The 19,923-nt window shown below is 43.1% G+C and overlaps 1 protein-coding gene across 9 annotated transcripts; it reads left to right on the top strand.

Moving 5' to 3' along the window:
- Positions 1 to 4,289: 4,289 nt before the first annotated feature.
- Positions 4,290 to 19,415, top strand: LOC135540194 (host cell factor 1-like). 9 transcript variants are annotated; one of them, XM_064966660.1, is made up of 28 exons: positions 4,290 to 4,439; positions 5,583 to 5,783; positions 6,425 to 6,573; positions 6,741 to 6,901; positions 8,279 to 8,487; positions 8,602 to 8,686; positions 8,818 to 8,924; positions 9,469 to 9,648; positions 9,786 to 10,016; positions 10,298 to 10,446; positions 10,551 to 10,730; positions 10,859 to 11,083; positions 11,690 to 11,797; positions 11,904 to 12,120; positions 12,207 to 12,337; positions 12,681 to 12,819; positions 12,959 to 13,170; positions 13,318 to 13,794; positions 13,933 to 14,374; positions 14,480 to 14,628; positions 14,773 to 15,037; positions 15,348 to 15,629; positions 15,920 to 16,014; positions 16,127 to 16,261; positions 16,805 to 16,990; positions 17,143 to 17,440; positions 17,584 to 17,650; positions 17,754 to 19,415. In XM_064966660.1, exons 2-28 carry the CDS (start codon positions 5,588 to 5,590, stop codon positions 17,791 to 17,793), a joined length of 5,115 nt encoding a protein of 1,704 aa, XP_064822732.1. In that variant the 5' UTR covers positions 4,290 to 4,439; positions 5,583 to 5,587; the 3' UTR covers positions 17,794 to 19,415. The 9 variants fall into 9 exon arrangements, with proteins under 9 accessions (XP_064822732.1, XP_064822733.1, XP_064822736.1 ...); XM_064966661.1 differs by lacking the exon at positions 4,290 to 4,439 and adding an exon at positions 4,517 to 5,293; XM_064966663.1 differs by lacking the exon at positions 4,290 to 4,439 and adding an exon at positions 6,253 to 6,313 and having other exon boundaries at positions 5,697 to 5,783.
- Positions 19,416 to 19,923: the final 508 nt, after the last annotated feature.

Genomic DNA, 19,923 nt, shown 5'->3' with positions numbered 1-19,923 from the left:
ATACTCAACCTTTCAAGGATATATCCCTCTGCAAACAATGCTTCAACTTCTTTTTGTTTTTTTCAATAATAGGTATGAAATTTTATGAGCATCTTTCCTGTTGATCCTTCGATACAGTAATCCCAAGGTATGTTACCTTTTCCTTGACTGGAATATTGCATATACAGTGGGGAGAACAAGTATTTGATACACTGACAATTTTGCAGGTTTTCCTACTTACAAAGCATGTAGAGGTCTGTATTTTTTATCATAGGTACACTTCAACTGTGAGAGACGGAATCTAAAACAAAAATCCAGAAAATCACATTGTATGATTTTTAAGTAATTAATTTGCATTTTATTTATATATAGAGTTTTAATAGTACTACAAAATAATTCCCCAAAACCAAATTTCTCAAGGGAGAGAAATAGAATCTCATGTTCCACTGTATTGAAGGCTTTATAAGTTTAAAAAGACAATAAAACTATCTTCGAAGATTAGATCAGAATAGTCAATAACACCAGTCGGATATTATTAGATATATGTCTATTCGTCAAGAAGCCAGATTGGGTTTCTTCTATAATTGAGTCCAATACTGCCTTTATTCTTTTTGTAAATATAGAAGCTAATATTTTGTAGTCGTTATTGAGCAGACAGATTTGGGTGCCAATTATCGAGGAGAAGCAAGTCTTTCTTGGGCTTAGGTATTAATGTAATCAGACCTTGAGTCAAACTGGGAGGGAGAGCATTATTTGCAATGCTTTCAGAAAATACCTACAACAGAAATAGGGCTAACGGTTGAGAAAAAGTTTTGTAATACTCAGTAGTTATACCATCAGTCCCAGGAGACTTATTATTTTTCGGGTGTTAAATAGAATACATTATCTCTTCAACTATAATAGGGTCATCACACTGTTCCCTCTCAGCCTCCCCAATTGTTTTCACATCCCCCAGAGAGTCAAAGAAAAGAGTTGAGGAAACTTCACAATACTTAGAACTATATAAATTCCTGTAGAAGTTGCAACTAAAGTTAGAGATTAATTTGGGATCATCTGTGATGAGACCAATAGTATTTAAATGTTGAATTGTATTATTTTTGGAGTTGTATTTTTCTAACCTGAAAAAACAAGATTAATTTTGTTCACCCTCCTCTAGCCACTTCTTCCTATATCTGACAAAGGCTCCCTATGCTTTCAGTTTATACATATCATCCAAGTTGTAGCTCAAACAGAACAGATTTGTCATCCTCTGAGAGACTTTCAACAGGCTTTTGAACAAGAGCGGTGATCTTTGTAATTACACTTTCTTCTTCAGCTCTCCTCATCTTGGCAAGAATACTCCCATATTTTGTTAAATATTTACCAACCTCATATTTAAAAAGCTCCCAGTTATTACTGTATGAATTGTCATTTATAGCTTTGTTCCAGAAGTGTGTAATTAAATTGTTTATCTCCATCTTGACCAACTCATCTTTTATTATAGAGCTATTAAGCTTCCAGTTGGATGCTCTGCCAAGGCCATTATCAGAGATAAAAAGTTTAATGTCAATATAAATAGCTCTATAATCAGTAAGGGGAGTGGCAAGGATGTTAACAGAAATACCCTGTTTATCAAAACATTTAGACACCAGCCAAAAATATATGCATGATTGTCTGGAACGTGCCTTATTACTCTAAGTGAAAGACTTGTCATTAGGAAACTTTACTCTCCAAATATCTATAATACCAAGCCTTTCCATAAACTGCCTCAAACTTGTATTCATAGAAGTGGACTGTCCCGGAGGCCATCTATCAATTAAATTATTCTGAGAAATATTAAAATCCCCACCAACTATAAGTAAAGCATTAGGGAACTTGGTTAGCCAATGGAGAATACACTTTTCTAAAGTTTCAAGTAACTGATCATTTGAAGTTTGGAATTGTACCCATAAATGTTAGTACTAATAATAATGATGTTGTTACAGTTGATAACAAGACAAAGTAATTGACCAAAAGGGTCACAGTCGGAGTGCAAAATACTTCCATTGAAATTATTCTTTAGAGTGATAACTGCAGCAGTGTTCAGAACCATGAGAGAGCCATACATAATTTCCCCACTGAGATCTCCAGAAGTTGGGGTGGCGGGGTAGCCTAGTGGTTAGAGCGTTTGGCTAGTAACCTGAAGGTTGCGAGTTCAAACCCCCGAGCTGACAAGGTACAAATCTGTCGTTCTGCCCCTGAACAGGCAGTTAACCCACTGTTCCCATGCCGTCATTGAAAATAAGAATTTGTTCTTAACTGACTTGCCTGGTTAAATAAAGGTAAAATAAAAAAAGGTTGACGTTGGTAGAAACTGAATGAGACTCTTGAAAATAGCATTGAGTGAAACTATAGACAACGACAAAGTGGAATAGAGAACAGAAAGTATTACGAGCTAAACAACAATCGCAAATCTAGTAAGAATGAAAAGAAACCAGTGTTGCACAGTTTAGCATAACAATAGTTTAGTTTAGCATAACAAAGATAACTCCCAGAACAAGAAACAACAAAGAGCTTGCTCACTGCCTATACTGCAGGTAAAAATATCAGAAGTGAGAGAAGAAATAAAATAGTAAATATCCATTACATTATTACAATTAGAATAAAAGTTAAATCACCTTAGAACCGGGAGTGGAATCTGCTCACATCAGAGGTAGCTATCTAGTTAGCCTATGTTGACCACCAGGCACAGTCTATGACTGTCCTCAAGGAGGAAGGTTGATTTCGGATCCGTAGATGAAAGCGTGCCCTCTGATAAAGTAAGCCGTTTTCCCATCTTTTCCCACAGCTGGCCACAGTTTCTCTCTCCTTTCTCTGTCTGCTTTTGAGAGGTCTTCAGCAAACCGCAGGTTGTTGTCTTGGACGAAGGTAGATTTCTTGGCTGCTTTCCAAGTGGCATCCTTGTAGAACCGTGATGTGAACTGGAGAATGAAACCTCTGGGCTTGGAGTCACCCTGCCTTCTCGTGCCGAGGCGATGTACAGTGTCGACAACATCTGTTAGCTTAGCCTTCTCCTCAGGTAGGATAGCTCGGCAGACTTTGATGATCTCTTGCCGCACATTCTCCTCATCTGCCTTGGGAACTCCCTACAGTCTCAGATTCCACCTTCTGGAGTAGCTTCCGAGTTCCGCGATTCTTCTTTGACACAAGACCATCTTTCCCTCCTCCTTTTCAACACGCTTTTCGATGTGGGCGACCTTCTTCTTATTAACATCCTTGATTTCCATGCATACAAAGGCAACAGTTTTTGTTAAGCTTTCGATTTTAGTTGCGTTGTTGCCGAGCATTTTCTCTATGGCATCTCTGTCATAGAGTCTGCCAGGCCAGTATAGTTGTGGCAGTTGTCAATCAATAATTTGCCTCCTGTGTAACAACATTGGATGATTCCTGAGCATTGCTAGCTGAGGAGGTAGCCAAAAGATATCTCTTTCTGTCAGCACTCGGTTAAATTTAGGAAAATATAATACAAATTATCAATAACCTGGTGTTTTTAGCAAACAACATATTAATTTGGTAGTTCAAAATAATACACATTCACTATGTTTCAAAAGTTGGTATGCAGAGCTCGGTAGGAAGTGTGTGCTCAAGCTGCTGACTTGGAGCCTTCCTTAGCTAAACAGGTGGGGCTCTGGAGCCCCACCTGACGTGTCGCCACTGTACTGTACTAAGGAAATTGTGTTTCCATAGCTAGGGCTGACAGTGAGGACTTGTGAAGAGCTCTGCATAATCAAACAAGTTGCATTGTGAGGTGGGTATTAGTTAACCACTGTTTTAGCCTGTGTACATGAACGCTGAAAAGTGCCAGTGGCCCACTTTGGGTAAACCCTGCCTGGAAATGCGCCATGGCTTTGTCACTTATTGAAAGTGTGGGGGGGTACATGGCAATTAGCATCCACTGGGTTGTTGAATGGTACTGTATAGTCCCCAAAAATGAAATGTTCATAATGCACAGTTGATTTTGTGTTTTGTTATACGTAATTTAGGGAACTCCAATAGAGCATATCTTATATTTATTTAATCGTGTACTAAACTGAGAGAAATCTGCAATGAGTTTGTTGTGTAGGCCGCCATCTTTAGTAGGGGACAATGTAGCCTGTGCAAGTATGATAACTTCCAACGAGCTAAAGAAAATGTTTCAATGTATAAATGTAAATGCCCATTTCAAATATATCAAACGAAATGGTGTAGGTTGTTTTTGGATTGAAAATGCACGGTTAGTTTACTCTAATATGCATTAATTGATACAGGTTCTATACCAGTCGCCATGTTTGTTTTGGGTGACGCCAAATCGCTGTATTTTCCTCCACATATGGTTGTCAAGAAGATGGCAGCTTCCAGGCAGGCATGAGAGGGAATACTTAATCACAAATCAAATGAACTTGGACTAGTGATTCAAGAATAGACCCTGAAATCACCTCATTGGAAATAGTGCGTCGAACGAAGTAAGTAATTCGTATTATGGACATCAGGTTTTGTGACTATAGGGGTTTTGTTGTGGCAGACTGCTCGGCCATTTTTCTTGATGGAGCTTAAATGTAGGCCGAGTTCAGACACGGCATGATAAATGACAACACGTTGTATGATATTGAATATAATTCGGTTTATATATGTTGAATTGAATTACGCTAGCTATATAATACATGTATATTTATCTAACTGAATTGCATTGTAACCGGTGCATGACGCTGTACTAGTACCGTTTCCTCGCAAGCTAACATTGTTAGCCAGCTGGCTACGTTAACCTAGCTAATTAGCCATTACGCTAATGTGGACGCGCGGTTTTGTAATTGATGTGTTGCGAAAATTCCCCATTTCAAGTGATGGTGTGCATCTGACTTGTATTCGATTCCTATTTAAAGGTGTATATAATGTTAATGTGAAGCAGAAGCGGCGACAGATTGAATGAATGTGACAACATGGCGACTCCCAGAGAAGCATGAAAATAGCAATCCACAGTAAACAGGGGTCTAATTACAAATGCTTTACGAGTATTTAATTGTGGTAGACTTCATCCACAGATTTACCAATATGACTTTAGTGGGACATGGCTGGTGTACGTTCATGATGAAGCAGTAGCTAAATTAAGGTTTAATCTAACACCGGTATTATTTGTCTTTTTCATTTGTATTCTCTTCCGCCATTTTTCAGACTGGCGGAGGTTTGTTTGGTTGTTACAAGATGGCGGCTCCCATGGAGTGGCACTCTGATTACCTCAGTTTTAACTGCAAAATGCTACGGCAAAAAACATGACATTGAAAAGGAAATACAATACACCTTTGTTACAGGTTGAGTTCAGGTGTCGAATACATATTTATAATTATATTTAGTTAGTATTGTGGTAATAATAGCCGGCTTTTCCTTTTTGTGAAGCGTTGGTAAAAATGGCTGCTTCCCTGGAGTTTACAATTACAATATTATTTTTCACATGCATCGGTTTTGGTCCCAGCAATCGATTGCACGTGCAGTCTTCACTTTGCAAAATGTGTTTTGGCTTCACTTCGCAAGTATCAACAATAGACCTGATCAGAACTTGTCAATATTGTTTTGGAATGCTCTTTTAGCTCTATTTTTCTTTCCATCTGAAGAGGACATGACATTTCCTGGTTCAATGGTGTCTGGGACCACAGGCTCAACTCTGCAGCCACGATGGAAGCGGGTTCTCGGATGGTCTGGGCCTGTGCCTCGGCCAAGACATGGTCATAGAGCCGTTGCTATAAAGGAATTGATGGTGGTTTTTGGAGGAGGAAATGAAGGAATTGTGGATGAATTGCATGTCTACAACACAGGTAAGATAATTTAGCGGGAAATGTAGCCTGACATATTACCTGAGAAACTGTCGCCGTCTGGTGGTACAGAACTGAAAGCGCACAAATAAAAATGGCGCGCTAAAATAAAATGGACGACAGGAGTATTGTTGTGAACACTAAATTATGCTGTATCACATGTGCATGTTGTAATGGATGCACGCAATTTCTGTTCACATGACTACTGATATTTTCCGGAGTAAGAAAGTTAGTTAGGACTATTTGACATTTTTGTTCACAAGAAAGACAGTTGATTGCAGCAATTCCCATGTTTTATGATAGTGTGACTCATGTAGTCAATTTGGACAGCTATACATTCTTCTTATTGTCTATGTTTAGTTTTTATGAGGGAGAAATTATATTACAATTGACATTTCAGTTGTTGTTTTTCATCTTTGGGTTATTTCAGATATAAGTACAATGTATAGAATATACAACATGCACTTCTCAGGTGACAGACCTGGCCTGAAGATGCAGGCTGCATTTGTCAGAGATGCTTGGATCGTGCTCAAGTAAATATTTACTCAAAGAGCATTCGCTTCACACCTCACATCATAGGCCAACCTAGTACTTAACCACCCAACACTGTCACACACAGACTAACCTCTACTTATTTAATCTAGCAACAAACCAATGGTTTATCCCTGCGGTTCGTGGTGATATTCCCCCTGGATGTGCTGCATACGGTTTTGTTTGTGATGGCACCCGGCTTCTGGTTTTTGGTGGAATGGTGGAATATGGAAAATACAGCAACGATCTCTATGAGCTACAGGTAATAGAATGCTTATAGCACACTCTCGCTCTAAACATGGGTAGCAATAAAACCAGTGCTAAAATGGCTGTCTTTAAGTACTTATGAATAGATTATTATGTTTTCTGGATTACAGCATGCTATCTATCGTCTTTTGCATTTTTTCTTGTGTGCTTTTTCTTGTTCAGGCCAGCAGATGGGAATGGAAAAAGTTGAAAGCTAAGTCTCCCAAAAATGGCCCACCTCCCTGTGCTCGACTTGGTCACAGTTTCTCTCTGGTGGGCAACAAGTGCTTCCTGTTTGGAGGGCTGGCTAATGACAGCGAGGACCCCAAGAACAACATCCCTAGGTACAGTTGCCGTAAGCAGGAGACGTGAAATGTGACCAGTGGAGTAACAAGAAAAACTAATGGGGCGGCAGGTAGCCTAGCTGTTAAACGTTTTGAATCTCTGAACTGACTCGGTTAAATATTTGCCGCTGTGCACTTGAGCAAGGCACTTGATTAGAGACGGCTAACTTACTAAAATGTAAATGCTGTGGAATGGTTTGTAGTAAGCACTTCTTGACTTGGGCAGGAGCTCACTGGAGCTGAGAACCGACTTCTCAAATATTATACTGCTTAAGCGCCTGTTCCTCTTATAGAATATTATCTCTAAAGTATTGTGGAGCTCCTGCACCTACATATAAACATTACCAGCACCCAAAATGAGCACCGGCACCTACACAACCATTCAAAAGTTTTAGAATACCTACTCATTCAAGGGTTTTTCTTTATTTGTACTTTTCTACATTATAGAATAATAGTGAAGATTTCAAAACTATGAAATAACACATGGAATCATTGAGTAAAAAAAGTGTTCAACAAATCAAAATATTGAGTTTCTTCAAATAGCCATCTTTTGCTTTGATGGCAGCTTTGCACACTCTTGGCATTCTCTCAACCAGCTTCACCTGGAATGCTTTCCCAAAAGTCTTGAAGGAGTTCCCACATATTCTGAGCACTTGTCGGCTGCTTTTCCTTCACTCTGCGGTCCGACGCATCCCAAACCATCTCAATTTGGTTGATGTCAGTGGATTGTGGCGGCCAGGTCACCAGTTTCATCTGAGAGCCAGTTTCATCATAGCGCTTGATGGTTTTTGCGACTGCACTTGAAGAAACTTTCAAAGTTATTTTTTCCCCAAAATTATCCTGATTGACTGACCTTCATGTCTTCAAGTAATGATGAACTATTGTTTCTCTTTACTTATTTGAGCAGTTCTTGCCATAATATGGACTTGGCATTTTACCAAATAGGGCTTTCTTCTGTATACCACCCCTACCTTGTTGCAACACAACTGGCTCAAATGCATTGAGGAAAGACATTTCACAAATTCACTTTTAAGAAGGCACACCTGTTAATTGTAATGCATTCCAGGTGACTACCTCATGAAGCTGGTTGAGAGAATACCAAGCGTGTGCAAAGCTGTCAAGGCAAAGGGTGGCTATTTGAAGAATCTCAAATATAAAATATATTTTGATTTGTTTAACCCTTTTTTGGTTATTACATGATTCCATGTGTTATTTCATAGTTTTGATGTGTATGATGTATAAAGTTGTACAAATAAAGAAAAACCCTTGAATCAGTAGGTATTCTAAAACTTTTGATCTGTAGTGTATTTCAGTCCAAGTCAAGCACTGGCAGTAAGCAATTGGAAAGACATTCTGACTTAAATCTCTCATCACTAGATACCTGAATGATCTGTACACCCTGGAGCTTCGTGCTGGCTCCAGTGTTGTAGGCTGGGATATACCAATTACTTATGGCGTTTTGCCGCCACCTCGCGAGAGCCACACTGCTGTAGTGTACACAGAAAAGGAGAGCAAGAAATCTCACCTTATCATCTATGGAGGGATGAGTGGCTGTCGTCTGGGAGATCTATGGACTCTTGACATTGGTAGGCTCCTGAGTTAACAGTATTACCAAATTATTAACAGTGAACCCTTTGACATGACCGATTCATTAGAGTAAGAGACAATTTATTTTCTAAATTATCTTGCTCTGTCTGCAGACACCCTGACCTGGACCAAGCCATCGGTGAATGGCACATCGCCTCTGCCCAGGAGTCTCCACTCTGCCATCACCATCACAAACAAGTGAGATCTCCCTGAATACCTGTTGAAATGATCAATTCAGTGTCTGGGATAACAATTGGTTACATCTCTCTCAGCAGTAACCTATTTGGTGACTGCTTGCTTCTGATTTCTTTGTCTGCCTCTCATTGTAGGATGTTTGTTTTTGGGGGATGGGTTCCCCTGGTTATGGATGACGTGAAGGTGGCAACACATGAGAAAGAATGGAAGTGCACAAACACTCTGGCCTGCCTAAATCTGGGTTTGTCTTCCACATTTTCAGTTATTGGTGCTAGTATCTGCATTTAACCTTACATACTGTTGAGTAGCCACTTTAACTATGCCACTTTGTTTACATACTCATCTCATATGTATATACTGTACTCGATACCATCTACTATATCTTGCCTATGCTGCTCTGTACCATCTCTCATTCATATATCTTTATGTACAAATTCTTTATCCCCTTACACTGTGTATAAGACAGTAGTTTTGGAATTGTTAGTTAGATTACTTGTTGGTTATTACTGCATTGTCGGAACTAGAAGCACAAGCATTTCGCTACACTCGCATTAACATCTGCTAACCATGTGTATGTGACAAATAAAATTTGATTTGAGTAATGTTTATCTAGATTTGTGCATTATGAACTGACCTACTTCAACAAGCTCACTCTGAGTGAAACCATTTACTGTGACATTTCTAGGTATCCCCCTTTCCATTGATAAATGGCAGTGTCACCTGGTGGTGAAATTATATTATTTTCAGAAAATAAGATTGAACCCTCATGATTCTTTTTACCCCAGACTCCATGGCCTGGGAATCAGTGTTGATGGATACCTTGGAGGACAATATCCCCAGAGCCCGGGCAGGACATTGTTCTGTGTCCATCAACTCTAGGTTGTATGTCTGGAGTGGCCGTGACGGTTACCGTAAAGCATGGAACAACCAAGTCTGCTGTAAAGACCTCTGGTATCTTGAGACAGGTGAGTCACCTTTATTTTGCTAAGTTACTCTGATAAAGCAAACCCACATTATTTGCTCAACTGTGCTATTGGTAATGCTTACTTTGCTTCTGTTGATTGCTTATAAGAAATGTGACCATTTTGTATTTTGGTTACAGAGAGGCCACACGCTCCCTCGAGAGTGCAGCTTGTCCGTGCCAACACCAACTCCCTGGAGGTGAGCTGGGGCGCTGTGTCCACCGCAGACACCTACCTGCTGCAGCTGCAGAAGTACGACATCCCAGCTGCCGCTGCTGCCATCTCCCCGGCCCTCACCGCCACCTCTTCTCTACCAGGGAACTTGCCCAAAAGCCCAGCTGCTCCCTCTGCTCAGAACCTACCACACACAGGTATCACTATGGTGCCCCAAGCTTCCTCCCCTACTATCCTTCCCAACATCCCCGGAAACCCGAAGACTGCCTCCACAGCTCGTGGGCCAGTTAAAATCATGCATGTCCTACTTGTTCTATGGAGGTTGTTCATACCAATTTGTGGACTATTGTCACAAATAATTTGCATTGTTCTCTTCTACAACCCATTCTATTTCAATAATCGTAGCCCAAAATGGTATGTAAAAAGAAGGCCTTGAGGGCTCTATACTGAACATTTAACATTTCTGTTGATTTGACAGCCATCTTGAAGGTTGCAGCCCCTCAGTCTGGCACAGGTACCTCCCTTGTCACTGTGCGAGCCAACCAGGCTGTGAAATCCCCTGTCACTGTGACATCACTTCCTCCAGGGGTTCGGATGATGGTTCCTGCCCAGACTGCCCAAGGAACGGTATTTACAGTTGTGAATTGGTTTGGTTATTGAAGGATAAAAAGTTGTCAAGAGTAATGCCAAGAGAGTATTGTCTCACTCAAGACTATTTGTTTTCCTTTAAGCCAATCGGCAATAGTCCTCAGATGAGTGGCATGGCAGCTTTGGCTGCAGCTGCAGCAGCAACACAAAAGATCCCGCCCTCTTCAGGCACTGGGCTCAACCTTCCAGCAGGTGCCACCCTCGTCAAAACGATGGCTGTCTCCCCTGGCTCCACCACAGTCAAAATGTCATCTCCTCTCATGGTAAGACTCGTAAAATATAGGTCTGTGAAAATGAAACTCGCTGGCAGAATGTAAGGGTTTGTCAGGTAGTCTCTGTCAAGGCCCAATTTAGAATTGACACCTTAACATTTACTATTTTCTGCTTCCAGGTCAGTAACCCAGCCACTCGCATGCTGAAGACTGCTGCAGCTCAGGTGGGCACAGCGACTGTATCATCACCCAACTCGCCCAACCGACCCATCATCACTGTGCACAAGTCAGGCACGGTCACCGTAGCCCAGCAACACCAGGTGGTTACCACCATGGTGGGAGGAGTCACCAAGACAATCACCCTGGTCAAGAGCCCCCTTACAATGGGAGGCAGCGGCACTCTGGTGAGAGAATTTGACAGGAACAGGAAGGGAATACAGGGAGAAAGAAAGCTGTGTGAGAAATGTCTCTCCTTATACACAATCCCACTTAAGGATTTTATATGCATGCCATGAACTGGGGCGGCAGGGTAGCCTAGTGGTTAGAGCGTTGGACTAGTAACCGGAAGGTTGCAAGTTCAAACCCCCGAGCTGACAAGGTACAAATCTGTCGTTCTGCCCCTGAACAGGCACTTAACCCACTGTTCCTAGGCCGTCATTGAAAATAAGAATTTGTTCTTAACTTGCCTAGTTAAATAAAGGTAAAAAAAATACTGAGTAATAGTTCGGCACACTTTGACTTATTTTTTTTGGTCCCCCACCAGTGTTCATGTGACTCTTATATGGCCTAGGCATGAACTCATTATAGAAGATGTGGCTGTGGAAAACTCAGAGAAGGAACAGCACAGCTTGAGTTCATAGATCTGCATAACTGTCAGGGTCAGTTAGCATGGAATAATGTTGCTATCCACACTCACAGTTCAGTTGTTCACATGAGACACTGATCTCCTGACGCCAAATACAGTGATGTTTTCTGGTGACTCATAAACTTGAGTCTCTCTCCTATGTCAGCAGATCTCCAGCCTTGGCAAGATGATATCTGTGGTACAAACCAAGCCAGTGCAGACATCAGCTGTTACAGGCCAGGCTTCCACTAACCCTCTATCACAGCTCATACAGGTCAGCTATCTTCATGAGGGCAGGAAAAGGAGCTAACTAATACTTCATGGACAGGCTCAGCCGGCTTTCTGTTGATCATGTTCATAATCCACTTTTTCTCCCGTAGACTAAGGGTTCTCTCCCTGCTGGCACCATACTGAAGCTGGTGACTTCAGCAGATGGCAAGCCCACCACCATCATCACCACGTCCCAGGCAGGGGCCACAGGGAACAAACCCACCATCCTGAACATCAGCGGCATGTCGCCCACCACAACCAAACAGGGCACCACCATCATCAAGACCATCCCTATGTCTGCTATTATGAACCAGCCTGGAGCCACAGGTCAGAACCCAATGGTTTCATGTTTCAGGGACAATACAACGGGAGTATATGCTGACAGGTATTATTATTTTTTGTTTTGATAACAGTGACCAGTAGCACAGGGAAGATGCCCTATACCATTCTCACCACCAAGATGATGACCACTGGCACTCCAGGCAAAATCATCACTACCATGCCTAAGCTTGGCACTGTAACTGGCCAACAGGGGCTGACACAGGTACCTCAGCGAAATTACCCTTACAACCTCTTGTAGCAGATACATATTATTTATATGAATTGTACAATAGTTATAGGTGTTGAAGATGTTTCACAGTTTTTACATTGGTGCACTTTCCATTTTAAATATCACATGGCATTTATATTTAGTCGCATACGATACATCTCCTACAGCAAGGCCTTTGGAGCAGTTGAAATGCTTGAGTAGTTATGTGGACTATATTAGGATCTGCTCTGCTTGGTGCTACTAATACATTTGGCTCTATCAAATGTTTTGCCCCAGTAGAGGAGTTTTATAGTGCCCCCTAGTGTCTCAATTATACCTCCCCCTTGGTGGTTTTAAGGTGGTTTTGAAGGGCGCTCCGGGCCAACCTGGCACCATTCTCCGCACTGTACCCATGGGTGGAGTCCGACTCGTCACCCCGGTTACGATGACTTCTGTCAAGCCCAATGTAACTACACTGGTCGTCAAGGGAACAACTGGTATGGATGACATTTCATAATTACTCCTTGATTGAAGTTGGCAAATGTTCTGTTCAATTAATAAGCATGCAGTAAAAGAAATTCAGGCCAAGTTCCAGGTGTCTGCCCTTTTGAGTTGGTGATTTATTTGTTCCCCAAGGTGTCACCACCCTGGGGACAGTCACAGGCACAGTCTCCTCCAGCCTGGCAGGGGGCAGTTTAGCCAGTGCCAATGCCTCTCTGGCAACTCCCATCACCACCCTGGGCACCATTGCCACCCTGCCCAGCCAAGTCATCAACCCTACGGCCATCACTGTGTCAGCGGCCCAGGCCTGTCTGACCACAGTCACTACCCTGTCCACCTCCACCATGGTAAGACAGCTAGGGGCTATTCTTTATACAGAAATGTAGATGAAACTCCAATGTATGTATTTGCTGCCCAATGTGCCCATGCTGCCCAATGTGGAGCACTTTTTTAATGGGTTTTCTCAGTCAATACCTGATATTCTCTCATTGCAGTCGGTGAACCAGCCAACCCAGGTGACTCTCATCACCACCCCCAGTGGGGTTGAGGCCCAGCCAGTGCAGGACCTGCCCGTGTCCTTCCTGGCCTCCCCCACCTCTGAGCAGCCCTCCACTGAGGCCGGGGATGCCCCTGGTACTGTCACTATGGTCTGCTCCAACCCACCCTGTGAGACCCACGAGACTGGAACCACCAACACAGCCACCACTGCGTCTGCTAACATGTCAGTGTGCTCCAACCCTCCCTGTGAGACCCACGAGACTGGAACCACCAACACAGCCACCACTGCGTCTGCTAACATGTCAGTGTGCTCCAACCCTCCCTGTGAGACCCACGAGACTGGAACCACCAACACAGCCACCACTGCGTCTGCTAACATGTCAGTGTGCTCCAACCCTCCCTGTGAGACCCACGAGACTGGAACCACCAACACAGCAACAACCTCTTCCACCAACATGGGAGGGGCAATGAGGGTGTGTACAAGCCCTCCGTCAGAGACCCACGAGACGGGCACCACTAACACCTCGACCACCGCCCACTCCATCATGGGAACTAACAAAATTGATACTGTCCAGAGTAGCTCATTATCTCTGTACTCCTCTACCCCTCAGGCAACCACCTCTGCTTACCCTGGAACCGCCACAGGCAACCAGGGACCAGAGAACCTGCGCACCGGAACCACCGTCACCCCCGCCACAGCACGCTCTAACATGGGCTCAGCCCAGACCGGCACTGTGCAGAGTCCCAAGCAGCCAGCCGTGGGCCTTACAGTTTGCTCTAACCCACCCTGCGAGACACATGAAACGGGCACAACCAACACTGCCACTCAGTCCTCGTCCGGCATGGGTAACGGGAAGACTAACACTGTGCAGAAAGTGTGCTCAAACCCACCCTGCGAGACCCACGAAACGGGAACCACCAACACCCCATCCCAGGCCAGTTCCAACATGGCTGGGAACCAGACAGGAACAGTGACGGTGCAGGGGGTGTGTTCAGACCCCCCCTGTGAAACCCACGAGACTGGCACCACCAACACGGCAACTACTGCCACAGGTATAACGCTAGAGTACATACTTGTTGTTTTCAGTGTTTTTATTTTAAAAAACAGGATCATGTTTTAGGGTTATTTCATGGACTGTGTTAATGCGTGTCCTGCAGCAGATGGAGCAGACGGTGGCACCAGCAGTACAGAGACTCCCTCCACTACTGCATCAGGAACAACCCCAGCCACCATCCAGAGCAGAGCGATCACTACTGTGACCCAGTCCACACCAGCCCCAGGGCCCTCAGTACCTGTCATGCTAAAGGTTTAGTTATAAATCATACACTGGCATGGTTAGGAAAATTATCAGCAACTAATGCCAAAAAGAAATGCATTATATGGACAATTCAGTAATCTTGGCCATTTTAATAATTTTCACTCTTGCTAATTTCTACCCTTGTATCTCCAGTCCATTTCTTCGATCACTGAGGGTGCAGCAGTTTCCACAGAAGAGCCCATGCAGACTGATGCGGCCACAGAGGGGGGAGACACCGCTATGGAGACTGGGCTGCCCCCAGAGCTGATGTCAGAGGGGCAGATAGGAACAGGTCTGTCTGCAGAGGAGCTGGCTGTGACTGCAGCAGCGGAGGCAGCAGCACAGGCAGCAGCCACTGAGGCGGCCCAGGCCCGGGCCATCCAGGCAGTTCTCCAGGCAGCACAGCAGGCCACCATGAGTAAGTATGGCCATCAGATTGTTGGCAAATCATAGAGATGAATTTCAAGACTTTACATGTGTGTGAAGACAACCACTACCCATTTACATTTTGGTAATTTAGCAGACGCTCTTATCCAGAGCGACTTACCAAAGCAATTAGGGTTTAGTGCCTTGCTCAAGGGCACATCGACAGATTTTCCACCTAGTCAGCTCAGGGATTCAAACCAGCAACCTTTCGGTTACTGGCCCAATGGTCTTAGACCGTTAGGTTACCTGCTGCCCCAACTTACCATAGTCTCAATCAAAATGTACGTTCTCTGCATGCATAGACGAGGGTGATTCTGGCTCGGACAGACAGCAGACCACCACAATCCCCATCGTTCTGACCCAGCAAGAGCTGGCAGCCCTGGTCCAGCAGCAGCAGCAGCTCCAGGAAGCTCAGGCCCAGGCTCAGGCCCAGCAGCAAGGAAACGCCCAAGCCCTGCCCACTGAGGGCCTGGCCCCCGCAGACAGCCTGAATGACCCCACGTCTGAGAGCAATGGACACAATGAGATGGCTGCAGCTGCTTCCAGCGATGTGGCATCACTGCTGCCGCGCACCTCCACGGAGAGTAAGTCTTTCTCATATATATATAGGAAAAAATATGTGTATATATATATAGGGGGAAGGAAAAAAATATATAAATATATTAAGACCTATAAATATATTAATATATATAAAATATATATATATATATATTATATAAAAAAATATATATATATATATTATATATATATATATATATATTATATATTATATATATATATATATATATATAAAAATATATTTATTTTTCCTTCTTACTGCTAGTGTTTTTCCAGGTCTTAACTTGACCTCTCTCTTGTCTTATTGACTCTGCAGCCCTGGCCCCCTCAAGCACATTTGCTGTTTCCAGTCCAGCCAACCTGCAACCTGCAACTTCTCTAGCAGAGGTGGCCAATGGCATCGAGGGTGGGGTGAGTACCAATATTGGACCTGTTTTTATCCTGCTAGTTTGATGATCAGAATTTGAGAGGAACGTTGAATGGCATAGCATGTTCTCACTCCCTTTTTGTCACTGTCATACAGAAGCTATACCCTCAACCAGCCCCTATCAAGACACTTGTAAAAAAAGAGAACCAGTGGTTCGATGTTGGAATCGTTAAGGTGACAAACATGGTGGTCACACACTTCTTCATCCCAGGGGATGATTCTCAAGTAGAGGTAAGCCTCAACGATGGATTCATCTCTCAAGTGTCACAGCGGTCTAAGGCACTGCATCGCTGTACCTGAGGCATCACTACAGACACTGGTTCGATCCCAGGCTGTATAACAACCGGCCATGACCGGGAGTCCCATAGGGCGGTGTACAATTGCCCCAGCATCGTCCAGGTTAGGTTAGGGAAGGGTTTGGCCGGGGGGGCTTTACTTGGTTCATCGCTCTTGTGACGGGCCGGGCGCCTGCAGGCTGACTCCGGTTGTCAGTTGAACAGTGTTTCCTCCGACACATCGGTACAGTTGGCATCCGGGTTAAATGTGCGGTTGTTAAGAAGCCAGGTTAGGCGGGTCATGTTTCGGAGGAAGTATGACTCGACCGTCACTTCTCCCTAGTCTGTTGGGGAATTGCAGCGATGAGACAAGATTGCAATTGGATATCACGAAAATGGGGAGAGAAAGGGGGCCAATTATTTTTAATGGATGGATTCATGCCTTTATGGCTTAGAGATCAGTGAGTTTGGTGCAGCACCAACGATGTGTGTGTCGTAGGATGACTCGGGCGCCATTCCAGACTATAACCAGATGAAGAAAATGGAGCTGCAGCCTGGCACAGCTTACAAGTTCCGTGTTGCTGGCATCAATGCTTGTGGTCGTGGTTCCTTCTCAGAGATCTCTGCTTTCAAGACCTGTCTACCAGGCTTCCCCGGAGCACCTTGTGCCATCAAAATCAGCAAGGTAAAACTATGCAAACTAGTCATGAAACAATTACTGTATTAGAACACCCTTGACAAATCACAAGTTGTCAAATTTTTCTAGTTTTGATGGAATGTTGATGGTATTTTTGCTGGTTTTGCATTAAAACAACAGTTCCATCTTTTTCCCCTCAGAGCCCGGATGGTGCCCACCTCACCTGGGAGCCTCCTTCGGTGACATCAGGGAAGATCATTGAGTATTCTGTGTACCTGGCCATCCAAAGCACCCAGACAGCTGAGCCCAAGACCTCCACCCCAGGCCAGCTGGCCTTCATGCGGGTGTACTGTGGGCCCAACCCCTCCTGCCTGGTGCAGTCCACCAGCCTTTCGAACGCCCACATAGACTACACCACCAAGCCTGCCATCATCTTTCGTATTGCCGCGCGCAACGAGAAGGGCTATGGCCCTGCCACACAAGTCCGATGGCTGCAAGGTGGGCAGACTGATTTTTTTTTTTTAAACTCTGCTGTTCAACCAAATGGAGCCGCGTCTTATCAATCATAATTATGGTTGTACTTGATTGGGTTGTGTTTTTAAGTACGGTTTCTCTTGAATGGATATCTCCCCCCTTTTCAGAGTCCAGCAAAGATGGTGCCTCGGCAAAACCTGCCCCAAAAAGACCAGCAGTGTCCTCACCTGATGTGTAAGTACCTGGTTCCATCTAGCCTACATTACATCACTCACTGGTCACTCGACAATGGCAAATTATCTTTAAAAATACATGTTTTGCTTTGTCTGCACTGTAGTAAGGCTGCTGGTCAAAAGAAAGCAAGAACGGACCAGTGAGATGGCCCAGATGGACCCCCTCCCTACTCGCTGTCCTTTTTGACCAGGAAGACTTCATCCTCATCCTGGCTTCACCCCATCTGCGAGTTGACCCACAACCAGCCAGCAACATAAGCAAAATGGCAGCAGAAACCCTAGAAAATCAACAAGAGAGAGAGTTCTGTAGCCAAGACTGTTTTTTCTTTCTTCTAGAGCAACACAAATTTAAAAAAGCACATTGTAGCTTTTACTTCATTAGTCTTTTTTGTTTATTTTCTTTGCTTTCCCCCTAGCTACTTTTATTATACATATTTTTGGCTAGTTTCCGTAGTTGTAGAGAAAAATTTGCAGCATCACAAGCTGTGAGCCAGCCTGAGCCTAATGTTACTTTTTTTATTTTTTATATTTGGGGGTAGTAGAGAGAGACTACATGAGATGATGTACAGTTTGAGCATGTGCTGAACAGGAGGCAGTGTTGGTTTAGATGGGAGGAACAATCAAAACGGAAAAACAAAGCACTTTTCCTCAAAAGGGACATTTCCCCCTCAGGCAGAAATGTTCTTCAATTAAGAAACCAATATATACAAACATCATACTGGACTCTAGTCTCCTGGTAATCTCATCACTGTGCTTTTGCCCCGAGGTAAGGACTGATGGCTCTGAAGTGGAGAAAGTATTCCATGACAAAGGAAGAAATTTGTAGAGGAACAGAGACTTTGCTACGACTGAGACTTGCAGCATACACACAACAAATATTGCAAAATCTTCCCCAAAAATTTGCAAGCAATGATGCAGGTCTTTGCGTAGTTTAATTTTCTATTTTTTTTAAGCTTTTCCCTGTGTCTATCACCATGCATTTTAAAACGTCAACTACTTTTATTTTTTTAGTTTATTATTGTTCATCCCCATAGTTTAAGTGTTTGTGGGAAAGAGGTGGTGGCAGTGCTGAGGTAAACACTATATTTTAAAATATTGGTTTTGATCAGTTGTATGTTCTTGTTGTGTTGGAGTGTATGGGGAAAAATAAAGGCTTTTGTATTTGTGCTGACTAGGACCGCAAATGTAATAGGACTGAAGGGAATTTGAAACAGACCCGTGGAGAGGAGTACATTTATTTTACTACATCTTCCAATGCTTGTGTTGCTGTGTGTATGCCAAACATGGACAATTTAATGAAGAAAAAATCTTTTCAGTCCCACATTCCTTCCTTCCCACCCCAATACACCACCTTTCCAATCAGTAATCTGTATACGCTCTGCTTTTGGGGTCATTAATTTGAGTACCCTACATTTATTTTAGACCAAGAAAGAATATATTTGGAGACTTTTGTTCTTTATACTGTTGAGGAAGATGTATGTGAAACCACCAAATAAAACAGGTATTACATTTTTTTAGGCTCTGTATTTTACCAATTACAGAAGGGAGATGTGCAGGTTATTTCTGAGAAGTTTACCTGTATGTCTTTAAATTGGGATGTCTTGGTGGGAAGGAAGATGAATAGCCAGAGTTTAAACTCACTTGTAAATTAGTTCTTCCATAGCAAGAATAAAATATATTGGCATTTTATACAATTACCTGTACCAAAAAGTTTTTACATGTTGGTCATCTCTCGATTGCCTTTTGTGTCATGACTTATATATATATATATATAAAAAAACATGGTGTGTGTGTGTATATATGTCTCCCTGATCAATTGCTATGACTTGCTTTATTAAACAGATTTGCTCAAAATCACATCAATGTGCATTACCAGTACCAAAATATTTGTATTCAGAATCAATCAACACATGGAGTTTTATAGAGAGGGAAGTCTTGGAGTGGTAATGATAGTTTTCAGAATGGAAATAGCCAGATTGGGTAATGAAGCCAAGGGTGAACTTGCTACCGCTCTTAGGATTGTAGTACTTGCACCTTGATTTCAAGTCTCCAGATTTACTTCTATAATGAAAACCCTATTTCATATACATCCATGATTTTGAGCAAAACTAGACATGCATGCAACCAAAGATAAAAAAACAATAAAATAAACTTGTTTGTTCCTTTCTATGTGGTATACAAATGTGTCTGTTCTTTTCTTCCACAGTACATTTACAGAGTCTCTAATTTTGCACCCTTGTTAGGTCGGTCATCAACAGTGCTGAGTTCTCTGGA

The sequence above is a fragment of the Oncorhynchus masou genome, chromosome 5, assembly GCF_036934945.1.
Source record: "Oncorhynchus masou masou isolate Uvic2021 chromosome 5, UVic_Omas_1.1, whole genome shotgun sequence".
Taxonomy (NCBI): Eukaryota; Metazoa; Chordata; class Actinopteri; order Salmoniformes; family Salmonidae; genus Oncorhynchus; species Oncorhynchus masou.
The sequence above is the reverse complement of the archived record's forward strand: the minus strand, read 5'-3'. Positions and strand labels throughout refer to the sequence as shown.